The 18,316-nt window shown below is 45.9% G+C and overlaps 1 protein-coding gene across 3 annotated transcripts in view; it reads right to left on the minus strand.

The window, feature by feature from the left end:
• Positions 1-538: 538 nt before the first annotated feature.
• The window catches only part of LOC146059989 (bile acid receptor-like), a 91,074-nt gene continuing 73,296 nt past the window's right edge, over positions 539-18,316 (minus strand). For 2 of the 3 annotated variants that reach the window (XM_083172740.1, XM_083172739.1), the window contains exons 6-11: positions 17,703-17,807; positions 15,151-15,250; positions 12,656-12,784; positions 10,038-10,154; positions 1,061-1,174; positions 539-925 (exon numbers count right to left, since the gene is read on the minus strand). In XM_083172740.1, coding sequence (XP_083028866.1) covers positions 687-925; positions 1,061-1,174; positions 10,038-10,154; positions 12,656-12,784; positions 15,151-15,250; positions 17,703-17,807 — 804 coding nt within the window. In that variant the 3' untranslated portion in view covers positions 539-686. Of the gene's footprint in view, positions 926-1,060; positions 1,175-3,099; positions 3,132-10,037; positions 10,155-12,655; positions 12,785-15,150; positions 15,251-17,702; positions 17,808-18,316 lie in introns of all 3 variants that reach the window. The other variant, XM_083172741.1, reaches the window with a different exon arrangement.

Genomic DNA, 18,316 nt, shown 5'->3' on the forward strand with positions numbered 1-18,316 from the left:
CACAGCCGTGTGGAATCAAGAGTGGCTAATTGCTGGAACAAGTGGTGCTGAGAGAGGGGGGGAGGGGGTACTAAGTACCTGGGCCCAGGTCTGATGGAGGGGCCCAGTGGAGCACCTGTTGCCAGGTAGCAGAAGCTGCAGCAGCTCTTTTCAATCCAGCACATGCTGCTGTTTGCTAGGCTGCAGTGTGGCCAGGGAGGTGCGTAAAGTGCTATTTTCTTTATTAGGCCACACCTCCTGAAAAGTACCTGGGCCTGGTCAGGCTATCTACTGCCCTGGCTGGACACATATGTACTATCCTCAGCCCCCACTGTCAATATGTTGTTTCTCCAATGTTTCTCCAATTACATTTTCATTGTTTTCTGTTAATGAATATTGAAATGTTATACAATAATTATATGTTAAAAAAGTAATCTATTACTCCTTGGTTCATACTCTTTTGATAAATTCGATTTTCTATTTTGTGAAATTGATCCAAATGGAAATCTTATATCTAATTAAAACAATTGGTGTGGAAGATTTATACTTAAGACAACCACAGTAGCCAGTTAGATTTATTTTATGAAATAATGTTTAAAAAAAATCTATTGGCATAAAAAACAATGTCCAACATGGTAAATGAGGCATTTACATAAATTAGGAACAGTAGGTATTTAAGCTGATTCTCTCTCTACTCAGCAGAGAACTCAGTGGAAGTCCCAGCCACCATAAAGTAATGAGGTAAGCTTTGTGTCCCTGGTTTTCCATGATATTAGCACTTCTGAGTGGTTGTGATTCAGGGTCCTTAGCTCTGTCAGACGTCCAGTGAGTCGTGCAAAATGTTGTGGGTCTTCGGGATGATAAAGTTTTGAATACTTGTGTAAAATTCCTAAAAGTGGCTCTTGCAGCTTTTCAACACAGTTCTTGTTCTTTAAATATGGACGGTCTGTAATTGAATAGATTTGAAAAAAAAATTATTTCAGAGATACCATAACAAGCTGTCATCTTAAGAACAATCTTCAAATTGTTACAAAAGTATTTCTTCTTTTTAAATCATTGAGACAATTGCTAGGTTATGTACCTGAAAAGAACACAATAGTTGCAGAAAGTAAAGCATATTCTGTTTCAGTCACATTAAGGGAGCCCATGCTTCTGTAGAAGTTGAACAGTGGAATAATAAAATCTTCGGTAATATCTATAACAAAAACACAAAAAAAATTGCAATTATTAAGTATTCATAGAAAATATTCCTAGGTTTAAACTATAGATGAGTGGGTTTAGTTGAAATCGTTTCTTATCGACAATTTATTGCAATTTTGGATTTTTTCGTTTGACTATCGGCTGTCACGTGTTTTGGATAGCCAATAAGAGACCGTTTTGAGATCCGAGTAAAACTGAACCAGCTCATCTCTAGTAGTTGAAATTGCACTTATATAGAAACAGCAAGTCATGACCCTCAGAGACAGCTTGGGTTTACAGCAATATGATCAATAGCCACCAAACAGAATTTCTAATCTCAGGGTTGCTCCACGAGGCAGTGAGTGCAGTAGAGCTATATAATAGAGTAAGTGACAACTTAAGACGGGTACACAGCTTCCAATGGTGTGGCCCAGCATTGCCATACAATCGACCACTATATGGTCAATTGTATACCAGCACGGTCTATTGTTGACTGCACATAAATACACCGCATGGGTCATTGATTCAGTAAAAGACTGCCAGGAACAACAGATCAGTGGTTATGCCATGTGTATGATCTATTTTTTTTCTTTTAAACAAACTGCGGTACTTCTTTACTTTCACGGCGCCACTAGAAATCGCGGGCATCGCGGCCATTGAATGCACTAAAAATCGGGTGCGACGCGATGCCCGCGATGCCCGCGATTTCCCATAGGGACCAATGTTAAATTTCTCAATTGACCCGATTTTACTGTTCAATGCCTCAATTGTCACGATTTTTCCATAGGAAACAATGTTAAATGGCCCACAGAGGCCAAATAGCCACCCTGAAGTGTGAAATGGCCCCCACAATTGTTAACGCCACCCCACGATCAACGTGAACCCGAAGCGTGGCGAGCGCAGCGAGCCAGCGAGGGGCGGCGGTACGCGTCCTCCGACCTTTTCATACCCCCACTATCCACGTCGGCGTGGAGTTGAGAATAGAATAGTGTGGCGAGCGCAGCGAGCCACCGAGCCCGAAGCGTGGCGCGCGTAGCGAGCCCCGCGAGGGGACGCGGATACCTTCACAGGTAAACGCGTCCCTTCGCGGGCTTCACAGGTATCCTCGTCCCCTCGCGGGGCTCGCTGCGCTCGCCACGCTTCGGGCACGGTGGCTCGCTGCGCTCGCCACACTATTCTATTCTCAACTCCACGCCGACGTGGATAGTGGGGGTATGAAAAGGTCGGAGGACGCGTACCGCCGCCCCTCGCGGGCTCGCTGCGCTCGCCACGCTTCGGGTTCACGTTGATCGTGAGGTGGCGTTAACAATTGTGGGAGCCATTTCACACTTCAGGGTGTCTATTTGGCCTCTGTGGGCCATTTAACATTGATTCCTATGGAAAAATCGTGTCAATTGAGGCATTGAACAGAAAAATTGTGTCAATTGAGAAATTTAACATTGGTCCCTATGGGAAATCGCGGGCATCGCGTCGCACCCGATTTTTTTGTGCATTCAATGCCCGCGATGACCGCGATATCCTATCTGTCCTAATCTAGTGGCGCCGTGAAAGTAAAGAAGTACCCAAACTGCAGCATAACTATCATAAACAGATCTATGCTTACATTGCTGGTACTGAATTACATTTCAGCAGAAACGCTCTAACTACTTGAGTTACTAGCATCTCTAGTACTAGTTATAAGAGATAACAATGAATAAAGGGGATTATTATATAATTTTCTAAGAGCTTTCTCGCACCTGTGACATCCATGCAATATATCACTGAACCTGTCTGGCAATTTCACTGATTTTCTATTGATTTTAACAGAAACTCAGGAATATAGAGCGTACACCAAAGTATATTGATTCACCACCACACAGCCTCCCACAATGGCAAAACCACCACCCTTATTCATTAGGAGTTGGATCCTACCTATAAGACTCAAGTTCTATCTTTACTCACAGCGGAAAGGATGCTGGCCAGGTTGGTCAGATCTAGAGCAATAGAAAAATATTTTTAAAGCCGCCTCTGGCAGGTCTGTGTAACTGCAGCTTTACTCCTGTGTGTTTGGCACAAACATCTCACATAATTAACCCATTACAATGGTTTTGGCTACTCAGTTAATCTGTGTTTCAGGAGGCTTGTGCTTTTCCAACCATCCTGGTTAATCCATGCTCCTTATATCTTCCTGGTTTGCCTCCCAGTGCTGGTCATAGCTCATAGTTGTGGCGTGAGCCCTTGACACTGAGCTCCCTGCTTTAGTCCCAGTTAGTTTCTAGCCTGCCTCAGCATTTATTCCAGCTCTGTTTCCTGCCAGTCCTCAGCATTTCTACAGCTCTGTTTTCCATTCAACTTCTATTGTGTTTCAGTCATTATCCTGTCTGTTCTCCTGTACTGTATTCAGTATTCTCCCATTAATAACAATCTGTTTACTTAATCTTTTCCTCTCTCCAGTTCTGGTACTAGTCTCAGTTTCTCCATTATTTTGCCTCCTGTGCTCCACCCATTTCCATTAGCCCATGTCTAGTTTCTATTGTCTAAGTCTGTATTAATTATCTCACTCTCCAGCCTCTCAGCCACTGCCTCCTCTCTGTTGTTAATCTCCCAATACACTTCCTAGTTTCCACCTTGTATCTATAGTCGTTCTCCAGTCTCCTAGTAGTAATCTCCATCCAGCCGGCATTAATTTAAGTCACTTGGAGGTGAGCTTTTACTGCCACCAGTGGCGTAGACAGGAATTCCCACTGGTGTGTTCTACAAGTCTCTACCCCGAGTGCACAATGGTCATTGCTCCAAAGATCTACCTGAGATGGAAGCCAGTCCAGAAGAGGTCACTACCCTCAAGTCTGGATCCACCAGTTATAACAAATGCAGTGTGTAAACCAATAAATCATGCGCTACCAGGTGCCTATTGGGCACTACCAATCAATGAAACACCACTTCATATAAAACATACAATACCACAACAAATATTAAAAGGTCTCTGGACCCTTGGCTCAATGCGCTTTCTCTCTTTTCTGGGGTACTTGCAGCAGTGCCTCAGGTTGGTGGTCCAGGACAAAATGAAAGTATTTATGATAGGCAAATACCAGGTGTGGTAAAAAAACATGGACATCAGAAACACAACACTGTTCACAACCACATAACTGGACACAAGGCTGACAAGTAAGCACAATTTACTTTTTTACTATTTTAATGCCTATGGCTGCCGTCTGTAACAAATGCTGATACTCTAGGGTGCCATGAGTCAAGAAAGTTTTGGAACCACTGGTTTATATGCATTTTCTACTGTATCTGAACACTAAAAATGACTGAGCATAATACACAGTACTGTAGCTGCAGTCAATGTTTTAGCTAAAGTTATTTAAAAATAAACCCATCTGGTAGTGAAAATTATCCCTTGACCAGCGGCATAACTATAGCACCGCAGCCCCCGCCACCGCGCGGGGGGGGGGCGCTGTGCATGTGGGGGCGCCGGGGGCTGCGGTGCTATAGTTACCCCCCCCCCCCAATCCCCCGCAGACTTACGTATCTTGCTGGTCCCGGCGGCTCCATTCTTCTGATGAGGACCACAACAAAATGGCCGCCCCCATATAGCAAACAGTTCTCTGAAACTGTCTGCTGTACGGGGGCGGCCATTTTGTGGTGGTCCTCAGCAGATGAACGGACGGAGCCGCCGGGACCAGCGCGATAGGTAAGACTGCAGGGGAGGGGGAGGGGGTTAGCATAGGCGACGGGGCGGGGGGGGTGCTCAACGGGGCGGCGGCGGGGGGTGGGTATGGGTGCCCACCCCCTAACGGCGGGGGGGCGCCCAAAACGTAGCTACGCCACTGCCCTTGACTTGATGAAATGTGTTTAATTGATCCCCCCTCCCCATATATCAGTATGAAACACCAAATCCCATACTTATCCTAAAGGTCTCTGTCTGTCATTTCAAATGTTTCTTTCTGCCTATGGTTAAACCACAAATGTTACTAGGGAAAAAGACACGTTTCATGATTGTCATGAACAGGCCTACTTCTAGTTTTGTTGAAAGCATGCTGCATATCCTGTAGAGTATGTTAACCATAGCCTGAAGATTAGTAAATGGAGTTAACCCTGTTCCACTATAAGTAAATTCAGTAGTGAGTGACAAAGACACTAAAAGAAGCCGTCCATATACAAGTAACCAAGAGATTCGCCCCAACCACTAAAGGGGACTAATACAAGTGGTATATCTTTACAAGCAGTGGAGGCTCTTACCCTGTTGGAGGAGGGGGGCTGCCACAATGCAGGCCCCCCCTCCGTTGCACCTGCCGGTGCTTGCCGCCGGTCCCCTGCACAGGGCCAGCGCATGCACAGTAACATCAAACATACTGTGCATGCGCTGGCCCAAGCCTCTATGGGCTGCCTTTGCAGCAGACCCTGGAGGCTTAATCAGGTTCCCGGGTCCTGCACATGCGCAGTATCGTCCACGGTACTGCGCATGCGCAGAACCCGTTTTGGGGTCTGCCCCACATTTGCGCACAGAAAAGCATCCTGGAGGGAGGGAACACCTCCCAATGGGACTGCCTTGAGTGACTGCCAGTCACATTGAAGCCAGACTGCATCTGGCTTCACTTAGGCAGAGACAGTGGCGGAGGCAATAAATACTTGTACACCCCCCCCCCCCCCGGTTATTAGAACAGTTTTTGGCCCTTTCTCATTGGGCTATTCAATTATTCAACAATTTTTTGTGATTTTCTGTGAAAAAGAGACTGTTTATCTAAGAAAAAAAAATTCAGGCAGGTGGAAAAAAAAATCCCTGATGACTGCAGTCAACTAGAGAAAAATGTGTGTTCTGACGGCAAACATATGGCATGCTATATTATTGTGCTATTACCAAATAAGTACCTATAAAAACAATGTTACAGCTCTTGCAGATGTTCCCTTGATTATTTATAGATGTGGTTCTTCTGTTTATCTCTACATGATTTATTTTCCTAGCCAGATTCAATGGACCCAGACCTCTAAAGCCGCCTAGGCCAGGGTAATTAATCCCCTCTCCTCTGTGTGCTACTTGTCTGTATTGCTTACAACATTTTTTTTTCAATTACCAATGTGCTAAAATGCACCCAATATAATTATAAACTTTGTCGTTACACCTGCAATGAACCACAAACAAAAATTCATTAAACACTGGCGCCCACCTGCGTGGCCCATACTGCCGCACCAACTATATAAATGTTAATTTATATTTGAAAAAGAGGAGGTATGGCCATGCCCCCCTAATTTTATCCGGGCCTGGCTGACCTGACCTGTCCCCGAACCTGCTGGTCCCATGTGTCTGAGAACTTTTCCCAGATCCCATGTATTATTTCCCAAAATAATATGATTTTGCATAGTAAAAACAGGCTATACTGTAAGTGAATAGCAAGGACTAAAAATGCGATATTAACCTATTTTTGCCGTACAATAAATTAGCGCAAGCAGTAGGATACCACCCTTCATGTGCTCTATATTTATAGTGCTTCATATTCCAAAAATACATCATTTATTAATATACTTTTTGGCCATAATTAAATCTCCCCTATTCAGAGCCGTCTGTAGCTAACAACTAGAGATGAGCGGTTTAGATTTATTTGGATTAACTCAGCTCTCAAAAACGGCCTCTTCATAGCTATCGGCTCTCACATGTTTTGTATAGCCAATAGGATGCATCTAGAAAAATATGATCTTGCGCTAGTTTGTTTCAATTACCCAATATCATTATAAATTTTGTTGTTATACCTGCAATGAACCACAAGCAAAAATTCATTAAACACCAGCGCCCACCTGCAGGTCCATACTGCCGCACCAACTATATCATTGTTATTTTAATTTTTTTAAAGAGGAGGTATGGCCATGCCCCCCTAATTTTATCCTGGCCTGGCTGACCTGTCCCCGAACCTGCTGGTCCCAGTGGCTCGTGTGCACCACACACCTTGCACCAAGAGTGTAACTACCATAAGTGCAGGGAGTACAGTTACTATGGGGCCCAGATCTGAAAGGGGCCCACCTTCTCTATCAAAGAAACATGTGCTATATACATTTTTCACCATTCGGTGGTACATTGGGGTCTTATCAACTTTTGCTATGGTGCCTACAAACATCTAGTTACGCCACTGCTTTGTGCCCATTATAAATATGCCAGTGGGGCTATCAAATTAGCCACTTGTCATTGATTCTGCTTTTGGTCCCTCAGGAAAATGAAGTGGGATCTCCAATAAGCAGTTCTATCAGCCCTGTTTTAATGTGTCTGAGGACTTTTCCCAGATCCCATGTATTATTTCCCAAAGTAATATGATTTTGCATAGAAAAACAGGCTATCATTGAATAGCCAGATAATACCACTGGACTAAAAAATGCGATATTAACCTATTTTTGCCATACAATAAATTACCGCCAGCAGTAGGATACCGCCCTACATGTGCTCTATATTTATAGTGCTTCATATTCCAAAAATACATCATTTATTAATATACTTTGTGGCCATAATTAAATCTCCCCTATTCAGAGCTGTCTGTAGCTAACAACTAGAGATGACCGGTTTAGATTTATTTGGATTAACTCAGCTCTCAAAAATGGCCTCTTCGTAGAGATCGGCTCTCACATGTTTTGTATAGCCAATAGGATGAGTCTGGATAAATCTGAATTTGCACTAGTTCGAATAAATCAACTGTACCAACAACAGGGGCGTAACTAGAGCTTTGTGGGCCCCATAGCAAACTTTTTAAGGGGCTCCCTAACAGTGTGAAAGGCAGCAGGGACATAGACATAGAGACAGAAGCAGCGGGAACATAGGGACAGAAGCAGCGGAACATAAGGACAGAAGCAGTGAGGACATAGAGAGAGGAGGAGGGGACATAGGGACAGAGGCAGTGAGGATGTACGGACAGAGGAAGCGCGGACATAGAAACAGAGAAGGAGGGGACATAGGGACAGAGGCAGCGTGGACATAGAGAAAGAAAAGGAGAGGACATAGGGACAGAGGCAGCGCGGACATAGAGACAGAGGAGGAGAGGACATACAGACAGAGGCAATGCGGACATAGACAGAGGCAGTGAGCACATAGGGACAGAGGCAGCGAGGACATAGAGACAGAGGAGGAGGGGAGATAGAGGCAGAAGAGGAGGGGACATAGGGACAGAGGAGGAGGGGACATAGAGACAGAGGAGGAGGGGACAGAGGCAGCAGGAACATAGAGACAGAGGCAGCAAGGACATAGGGACAGAGGCAGTGAGGACATAGAGACAGAGGAGGAGGGGACATAGGGACAGAGGCAGCACGGACATAGAGACAGAGGCAGCGAGGACATAGGGACAGAGGAGGAGGGGACATAGAGACAGAAGAGGAGGGGACATAGGGACAGAGGAGATGGTGACATAGGGACAGAGGAGGAGGGGACAGAGGCAGCAGGAACATAGAGACATATGGACAGATGCAGCGGGGACATAGGAGGAGGAGTGGACATAGGGAGAGAGGCAGCGGGTACATAGGGACAGAGGCAGAGGAGACATAGGGACAGAGGCAGCGAGGACATCGGGACAAAGGCAGATGGGACATAGAGACAGAGGAGGAGGGGACATAGGGACAGTGAAGGAGGGGACATAGAGACAGAGGCAGTGAGGACATAGGGACAGAGGCAGAGGGGACAGAGACAGAGGAGGGGGGGACATAGGGACAGAGGAGGAGGAGACATAGGAACAGAGGCAGTGGGGACATAGGGACAGAGGGGGAGGGCACATAGGGACAGGGGCAGCGAGGACATAGGGACAGAGGAGGAGGGGACATAAAGACAAAGGGCGGGATGTATTAATATACATCACTGCCCTTCGCCTAACAGCTGCCGCGATGCTGTCGCATATGTACTAACATATGCGGCTAGCATCGGGTTGCGGTGACTGAGACCCCCCCCCCCCCGATACCTGTGATGTGGTCTGCGGGGGGTCTCCGTCACCTCCCGGCAGCTGCCAGCGTCCCCCTGCGTCTCCTCCTCCCCCCTGAAGCCGGATGTCCTCCCGGCTGTGACACCTGGGGGAGGAGGAGATCAAAGGAGGACCGGAGGGGGGGCGCGCGGACGGCGGTCGGCGAAAGAAGCCCATAGGCTTCTATAGGGTATCGCCACCCAGAGGGTGGCGATACCCTACAATGCGTTGACGGGGCGGCGGGGTTTTAATACATAGGGAAATGCGGTAAAACGGGTGTTTTGCCGCATTTTCCCTTTAGTACTTTCCGCCCAAAGACCCTGCTGCTGTGTGCTGGAGTCATACAGAGTCTGTCCTGTGTCCCCCCCATCATGGTGCAACGGAATTTAATGAAGTGGGGGAAAGTGCTAGTGTGCTGCCCACCACTGCAGAGATATAGGAAAGGGCCATATGGCTTACCAGAATTTTCACCCGTCCTGCAGAAGACATGAAGGGGGTCAGCAGGACTGCTATGTGTCGCGCTGCTCTGGAGCGGGAGCATGGCTGCTGCGCCTTGTGGAGCTGCCTCTGGAGTCTGACTCATCATCTTACAAGTCTGTACACTGGCCACTAGGCAGCTACGGGACTAGGCACTATAGAACCGCTGACATGCCTCTACTGCCTGGCTCCTACGAGAAACGAACTTTGCGCTGCAGCTGTGCCACACAAATTGGATAAACCCAAAAACAGTGAGGGTGCCAGCGGCCGGACCCCATAGCAGTTGCATTCCCTGCACCCTCTATAGTTACACCACTGACTAACAACCAGAATGCAACAAATTTTGCAGGGAGACTAATTAATCAGAAGAAGGATTTTGTGAAAAAACTATTTTAATGCAAAAAGTGACTGATAGGGTTGTATTATTATGGCCACCCTGTACATATGAGTATGTATGTGTGTAAACATACTTTCATCATAGAAGAAAGAACACCAAACCTGTATTAAATGTTTGAACAGTCTGTCGAGGAGCAGTTTCTAGGGAATAGAGCGGGCATCTGTCAAAATCCTGAATGTGGTAATATTCGGCTGCATGGCTTTGGTATCTTGCAAGTCCTGGATAATACAGTAACATTGCTACGTGTCACATGTTTGTTGAGTTTTATAAATCATTCAATTATGACAAATCAATACTAACATCTAAAATTACATAGCATAGATTAGTGCAATAGTATTGTTGGAGAATATCTGTCTTGATCCAGCAGCCTTACGTTTGCCTGTTAAAAAAGGTCCCCATCCTTCAAAGAATTCTGACTTGAATGATTTTAAATTTAAGAAATCTATGGGATTTTTATGTCAGAAAGTAGAGGTATTAAATGGTAATTTGGTAAAACCATGCTTTGCTGATCCAATCATTTAATCTCCATGAAAAGTTCAGAAAGGACATGTTGGTGGCATAGTGCAGTGGTTCTCAAGCATTTTTGAATCATGGCGCCCTACAGAATCAGATTTTTTTTCACCGCACCCCTAGACCAAAAGATTATAATTGAGAAATTAAAAAATAAATATTAAAATTAAGTAATTTTTGTTTATTAGATCACTCTTAGTTTAAATTATGTGTGAAGGACATCATTTACTTCTGTTTATCCATGTAAATTATGATTGGAAGCCACAAGCATTATAAATAAATAATAAATAAATTGACCACAAACTCAAACTTACATGTGTCCTGAGGCACCCCAGGGTGCCACTTCACACAGTTTGGGAACCAGGGCACCACTAGAAGGCTATTTAATGTGCAAGGTGGCTAGATGTATGAAGACACATCTGCAGAAGCTGGTCCACTCTTTTTACCTCTTAATACAGGAACCCCATAGATTGTAAGCTCCACTGGGACAGGGACTGATGTTAATGACTGACATATGTTGCTTAAAGTGATGCACAATATGTGTAAGCTATATAAATAAATGTTCTGAGGAATATAATTGTGTTTATAAACAGTGGCATAACAATAGCCCCGCAGACCACACAGTAGCGTGGAGGCGCTGTGTAAGTGTGGGCGCCGGGGGTCTGCGGAGCTTTTGTAACGCTGCTGCCGCCGTGTCTGTGCTGCGGCCGGGACCCGCAGATTTACTTGTCCGCGCTGCGGCCCCGGCTCCCCTCCTGTGTTCTGCTGCTATGAAAACGGACCATCATAAAATTAGAGATGTGCAGGTTCTGATTTACTATGCTTTACTCTGATTTCAAAGCAGGATCTTATTGGCCAATAAGATCCTGCTTTGAAATCAGAGTAAGGGGGATATTCAATCTCCGGCGAGCACCTCCCATCGGGGAGATGCCAGCCGGGCCCTATTCAATGCTGTCTTCCCCGACAGCATTGAGCAGGGTATCACGGCAGAACGAGCCCGACATCACAAGCTGTCGGGCTCGTTCTGCCGAGAACCACCGGGAAGTGACGAGCTGCCGGCTGCAGCTTGCCTCTTCCCGGCCGCAACTCATGGCCACGCCCCCTTCTCGCTCCCCGGCAGGCGGGACATTGAATCCTGCCTGCATGTTCTCACTCGAGCTGACCGAGAACGGGACTATGTCATGGCGGTCGAGCAAGCTCGACTGCCGTGACCCTCACATTGAATACCACCCTTAATCAGAGTAAACATTAAATGTCCCCCCCATACAGCAGACAGTTCTCTGAAACTGTCTGCTGTATGGGAGCGGACATTTTGTGATAGTCCGTTTTTATAGCAGAATAGCAGCAGAACCCAGCAGGAGAGCCGGGACCGCAGCGCAGACACGTAAATCTGCAGGATGCGGAGGGAACACGTTTCCAGCTGCGGGGGTAAGAACTGCACATCACTGGTCTCACCTGCTGCTGCCTCCAGGGTAGTAGTGGTAGGTGACTTGCTGCTGCAGGCAGCAAGAGGGTCAGAGCCGGGAGCGCATGACTTCCACCACTATACCGATCCCCGCAGTGGCATAACTATCATATCTGCACCCCCCGGGGGAGGGGGGTTGTTAACTTTACTGGGGAGGCACTGCCAAAAAAATGTTTTTGGGGGGGGATGCAGATATAATATTTACACCACTGTTTATAAATGTAGGACAATACTGACTTTTCTTTTACAACGATATCGGAAGAACTCCAGAGCAAATGATATAGAGCCTAATTCTGGTTCACTCACATAGCACATTTGGTTTCCTAATGGACAAAATCATGTGCACTGCAGGTGGGGCTGATGTAACATGTGCAGAGAGAGTTAGATTTGGGTGAGTTATTTGGTTTCTGTGCAGGGTACATTCTGACTGCTTTATTTTTACACTGCAATATAGATATTCGTTTGATGTATAAACCCCACCAAATCTAACTCTCTCTGCACATGTTACATCTGCCCCACCGGAATGGGATCATTGGATAGACATACATTAGGGGGGTTATTCTAGTTTATTCACTTGGATGCGAATTTGCATCCTTACGAGTCAACCAGATCCTGCCTAGCAAATGCTGGTACGCCGGCCCACCTTTCGCAAGGCGTGTGTGTTCTCTGGGCATTCCCATATGCTAATGGCCTCCCCCTCTCTGTATACCTTAAAATATTATTATTTTTTACAAGGTAACGTACCATCATTGTCCGGCAGTGAACATCCTGTTGCTTGTTGATTGTATATTTGTGCTGAACGTAAAAACGTGGCTTCAACAGTGGAACCCTTGAGAAGAGCAATCTGGTCATCATGATCCAGCATTTCAAATCCTACAAAAAGAGTATTAACATCAGACAAGATCTGAAAAAGCCAATAGTCAATGGTTAAACTGAAAAGTTGTGTGGTATGGTGTCCCGACAGTCGGGATTTCAACAGGGAGTATACGGATATTGGAATCCACACTGCCGGTACTCTTACAGAAGGGCAGGCGTGAAGAAGACCCTTGCAGGCTCAGTGGCTTGCTACACTGGCCACAGGTTCTATTCTTATAGATTCAGACTCGCTCGCTAGGCAGCTTACATTCACTGCCTAGCTAGTGGGTAAGCGCCACCCGCCGCCCTGGCATTCGCCCGACAGCACCGCCTGCAACCCCCCGGTAACATGCAAAGGGATGTGTCCGAGAACACATTGACTCGCATGCGGCTGAAGGGAAGATAAATCATTCGATGGTTGCCGAACATCAAATCAGGGTTGCCGACTTTCTTATTCTCCTCTCCGGGAGAAGCCCGGAGAGGAGAGTTTCAGTAGCCTCTCAGGGGGCGGGGCTTAAGCATGACATCACTAAGCCCCACCCCCATGCTGGTAAATCAGCTAATTCAGGGATCTCCGTGGAGGGGGCGGGGCTAAAATTACGCGATTGTGTCATTTTAGCCCCGCACCCTCCTCTGAGACCCGAGGATTGCGGCATTTTAATGCCGCGATCCGGGGGACAGCGGGGGTCCCCCCTGAATCCGGGAGGGTTGCCCACCCTTCCGGGGGGCCGGGAGGAGGACCCGATTTTTGGGAGACTCCCGGAAATTCCGGAAGGGTCGGCAACCCAGCATCAAATGATTTCTCTTCATGTAACATCAGCCATCTGCCGCGAGCAGGCATCGGCCCGCCTACATTCCCATGGGAGCACCCAGCATTTTCATGGGGACTACCAAAAAATGCTGGGTGTTCCCCTGCAGCCACCACATGCCGGCCTCCTCACTTTTCTACCTATGCGAACCCCTCGACAATTGTGATTGTCATCGAAGTCGTTCACATGGGGGTCTGCACATACACACATGCACAGACCCCCTCATCGGAACAGGGCCAAATTTGTCCCCTTCCTAGTAAGCCTGAATCAGGTTGATAGTGACATGCTGTAAAACATGTGCACTGAATCAGAGGCGTAACTAGAACTTTGCGGGCCCCATAGCAAATTTTTAAAAGGGGCCCCCCAACCTTTATCATTACGAGAGAGAGAGAGAGGAGTGGGTAAGAGAGATAAACAGTAAAAGACAGACAGTTTTCATGGAAAAATTGGGTATGAGAAAAAGAAAGTGTTAGGGAGAGAGAAATAGAGGCACAAGAGCAAGCAGGGGGTAGAGGCATAGATGGACAGATAGATGAGGGGCGGCATGGATGGCTATATAGATGAACAGAGTACCATATGGGGCATAGACAGACAGACTGGAGGGGCGACAGACAGAGAGGAGGTGGCATAGACAGACAGATGGATGGATGGAAGGAAGGAGCATACATGGAAGGAAGGAGCATAGGAGGATGGGAGGGAGCATATATGGATACATTATAGGGGACTTAGAAAGGTGGATGGGGCAGGAGGGGGCATAGAAAGACAGACAGATGGAAAGAGCATAGACAGATGGATGGGAGGGGCATAGATGGGTGGGTGGGGACATATTGTGGGTGGTGGAAGGGCAGGAGGGGGCACAGCCAGACAGAGACAGAGCACTATATTTTAAACATCAATTTACCAGGTAGTTTCCGCAGAGGCTCCAGGCTGTAGCAGGGCTTTGTCTATGATGTGGATAGAGCTGCTGGAGTAGCAGGACCCAGCAGATACGTATCATTACTGCAGCCTCACCACTGCACCAGCAGCCTTAGCTCTCCTACAGGCTGGACGGCCCCCTCTCTTGCATAAGCTTCTCCTGCTCCCCTTCTTTGGCTTCTCCGGCAGCAGCCTAGCCTCTCTCCAGTCTCCATGACTTCGGCACCGCCTTCCCCCTGCAGTGCAACCTCTCTTCCCCTGCCGCCGCAGGAGATTCTCTCCCTGCTCCTCTGGTTCACCTGAGTAGGAGACTCTATACCCCCGTCCCCTCCTGCTTCAGCAGCAGCCTCGCCCGCTGTCAGGTGCCTACTCTAGCGGTGCTGGGGGTGTGCGGCTGACAAACTGTATAATTACAATCAGTCAGCCGCGCACCACCAGCGCCGCTTCCGGATTCTGAATCCGTTGGCACTTCTTCCCCTTCACCCACCATCGTTACCTGGCCTGCGGTAGCAGGGATAAGTATATGAAATGTAATTTTTTTTAGAGGGTGCAGGGGATTGCCTTGGGGCCCCCCCGAGCCGCCGGGCCCCATAGCAGCTGCATCCCCTGCACCTACTATAGTTACGCCACTGCACTGAATGTTATACAGTAATCTTATACCTGGGAGTCTCTTGGTAAATTCCACCAGCATTTGCACGTGCATTACAGCTGCTTCCGAGATGTGGTAGAATATTTCTTCTGGGTTTGCTGATTCTTCTAGCTAAGCAAAAAATGTAAAAACATAGTTTGCATTCATATATATTTTTTTTATTAATTTAAGTAAAAGACAAGCATAATTCTGTGGGGAATTCAATTAGACCTGTTAATTTATTAGGTGGTAGCTTTAGGTTTTACCACTCATTGACGTTTATTTACGAAGATGGGAGTTCTATTGAAGATGGGAACCACAAGTCCCAGCATGCGGCCCATTAATGGGCATGCTAGGACTCTTAGTCACAGACACCCCAGAACAATAAAACTTTAATACACATAGCCCACTCACTTTACTCACCTACACTATCTTGTCATGAAGGAATCCATTAGGGGTTCCTGTATAAAGAAATCATACTCACAGCCATCTTCTCTGCACCACAGGAACGTTGTACACACAAGCTCTGCTTGTGTTTACATCTGTGGCTCCATCCATAGACCGGCGGTTAGACCCGCCCACCAGCCAATATTGAGCAGAGAACTCCTGATGCCCGCTCATGATTGGCTAGTGGGCTGACCTAACCCCGGTCTGTGGTAGGAGCCACAGATGTAAACACAAGCAGAGATTGTGTGTACAGTGTTCCTTTGGTGCCGCAGAAGCAGAGAAGATGGCTGGTGAGTATGATTTCTTTACACAACCCATTACAAATACAAACGGCTATGACATCAGAAAATATGAATGAGAAAAATATGACAGCTTTGTAAATTTGACATATTTCTCATTTGTATTTTTGGGTCATATGTGGCCGATCCTGTTCGTATGGGGATTAGTCATATATGGTTGATCATAGTCAATTTATCCCTAAGTGTCTTTATGTGTTAATGGTTTTGCACAGTGGTATCACAAGCAGGATGTGGAATACACCCGAAAGTCACCTGCCGAGGGATGACATCAAAATGCCGGTTCCTGCTCAATTAAAGGACTGTACATGCAGCACCAGGCTTCTTTCACAGTGTATGAACCGGTACTGCAACCACAGCAGTCTCCGGGGGCAACCTTCATCTCCTAAACCCCTGGAGTGATGAAAAATGGAAGTTTGGGATGTCAAGTCCTGGCCCCTACCGCCAAGCTCCGAACTCTTTCCGCAATGTGTAGCCCCCTTATCACGACACACCACAAGCCCTGGACTTACTCATTGGTGCGATGGAAAAGACATATCCGGGCTGGAGCTGTCGTCTCACACCCTCCCCTAAAACGCTCAGGCATGCCTAACATTTTCCTGAACACTCCCAGCTTTTCTTTGGCACACCTGAGTTTTTCCCAGCATTCGCACTAAACGGACAGTTTCCACCGCCAGACGCCTACTTCCTGTTAATCACCGTGCAAATGGTGCATGTATAGAAATAATGTAGTTGCAGGATTTACTTGCAGGATGGCCTTGCGCATGCCTATTGCGAACCGTATGCATATGCAGTGTATCGATAATTGCCTGTTGTGCGCAGCTGTGTGATCATGTCTGAATCAGGCCCACAATGTAAGAGAAGGCAGGTGCTGGGGTTGTGGCAGTTACATTTTATAATTGAAGTTTGGGTGGAAATAATACAGCTTACACTTATGTGGATCTGGCTTTTTTTAAGCATTTAAATGTGGATCTTTTTTTTTTTTGTGTAGTTTTTGTTGATCTAGAGATGATATATATATGTGGCTTTTCCTATATGTTTAGCACATGTTTTCTGTGTGTGTGAATGAATTTACAGCAGTTTTCTTTCCTAATGCATATTTCTGTATTTGTATAGTTTCATACACTATAATAGACTGACATGTCATAATAACACCCACCCTCACAGCCCAAACTTTGACTTTTTTTTTAAACAGGTTTATGCACCAATGAATGCCCTGTACACATAGTAGCTCTGCCCACAATACACTGAGGGGCACCAAAATCTATATTCGCCTACAAAATAAATTTGGTTCTGTGTGTTTCTCAAATGTAAGTAGTTTGGATCTCTCAGTACCCTCCATAATGTCAGCTCTCCCAGCTTTTAATTAGGGGATAGGGAACCTTTGGCCCTCCAGATGTTGTTGAACTACACGTCCCAGCATGCCCTGCTACAGTTTTGTTATTTGGTCATGATAAAAACTGTTGCAAAGCATGCTGGGATGTGTAGTTCAACAACAGCTGGAGGGCCAAAGGTTCCACATCCCTTAATTGCAGCAGTTTATCATCAAAATGCAATATAAGGTGTGTCTTACTAAATATGGATGACTTGCAAGCATTAACAACCATATGAATATATTTGGCATGGTATGTCATTTTTGAGAAGTTAAAATGATTTGAATTACTATTATACTGAGCCTGGTGATGCCTGACTAGTGGTTATTTTTCACGTTGAGCTCAGTTTCAAGTTTTTCTATCAGTACATACCACAAAGCGCTGTCCATTCATTCATAATGTTTTTGGTATTGCAGTTTCTGGTACAGTAAGTATATATAATAAACCAAAAGACTTATAATTACTTACAAACAATCTGTGGTCATCTAGCGGGATGCCATACTTTTGATAGGCAGTGACTATGTGATCAATCAATTTACAGTCCTCAGCGGTCAACTCCACTCGAGATGCTACCTGATAAAATGAACAATCATGATACCTACAATGTGGAAACTTAGCAAACGTACACATTACATTACTATTCATATTATTACAGTGCAGTCATTACTTTTTATACTGTAATGTACAGTATATGCTGAAAAGTAACTACAGTACATCCCAAAAATAATTTAGCCCATTTCATGAATCTTTTCCTATGCAAAGATGTATTCTGAAAAATCAACAGAACTCAACTGCCAGCTTTATATGAAAAGTTGCTGCTTGTACAATAATATTACAGTACATGTCAACCATACACAAAAATAAGGATATATATATATATATATATATACTTTTTTTTTTTTTTTTTTTTAAGTGCAGTTATCGCTTTGATATTTTTTTTCATTGTTCTGCATGCAGCTGTGGTCTTTTTAGCAGAGCTATCTTTTTACAATGCTTCCCCAGGCCCCTGTGTGAGAGATATGACTCCCTTTCGCAAAGCCCCTGTGTGAACAATGTCTATCCCATCTTTTTTCCATTCTGAA

The sequence above is a fragment of the Crinia signifera genome, chromosome 2 (assembly GCF_055691185.1).
Source record: "Crinia signifera chromosome 2, ASM5569118v1, whole genome shotgun sequence".
NCBI lineage: Eukaryota > Metazoa > Chordata > Amphibia > Anura > Myobatrachidae > Crinia > Crinia signifera.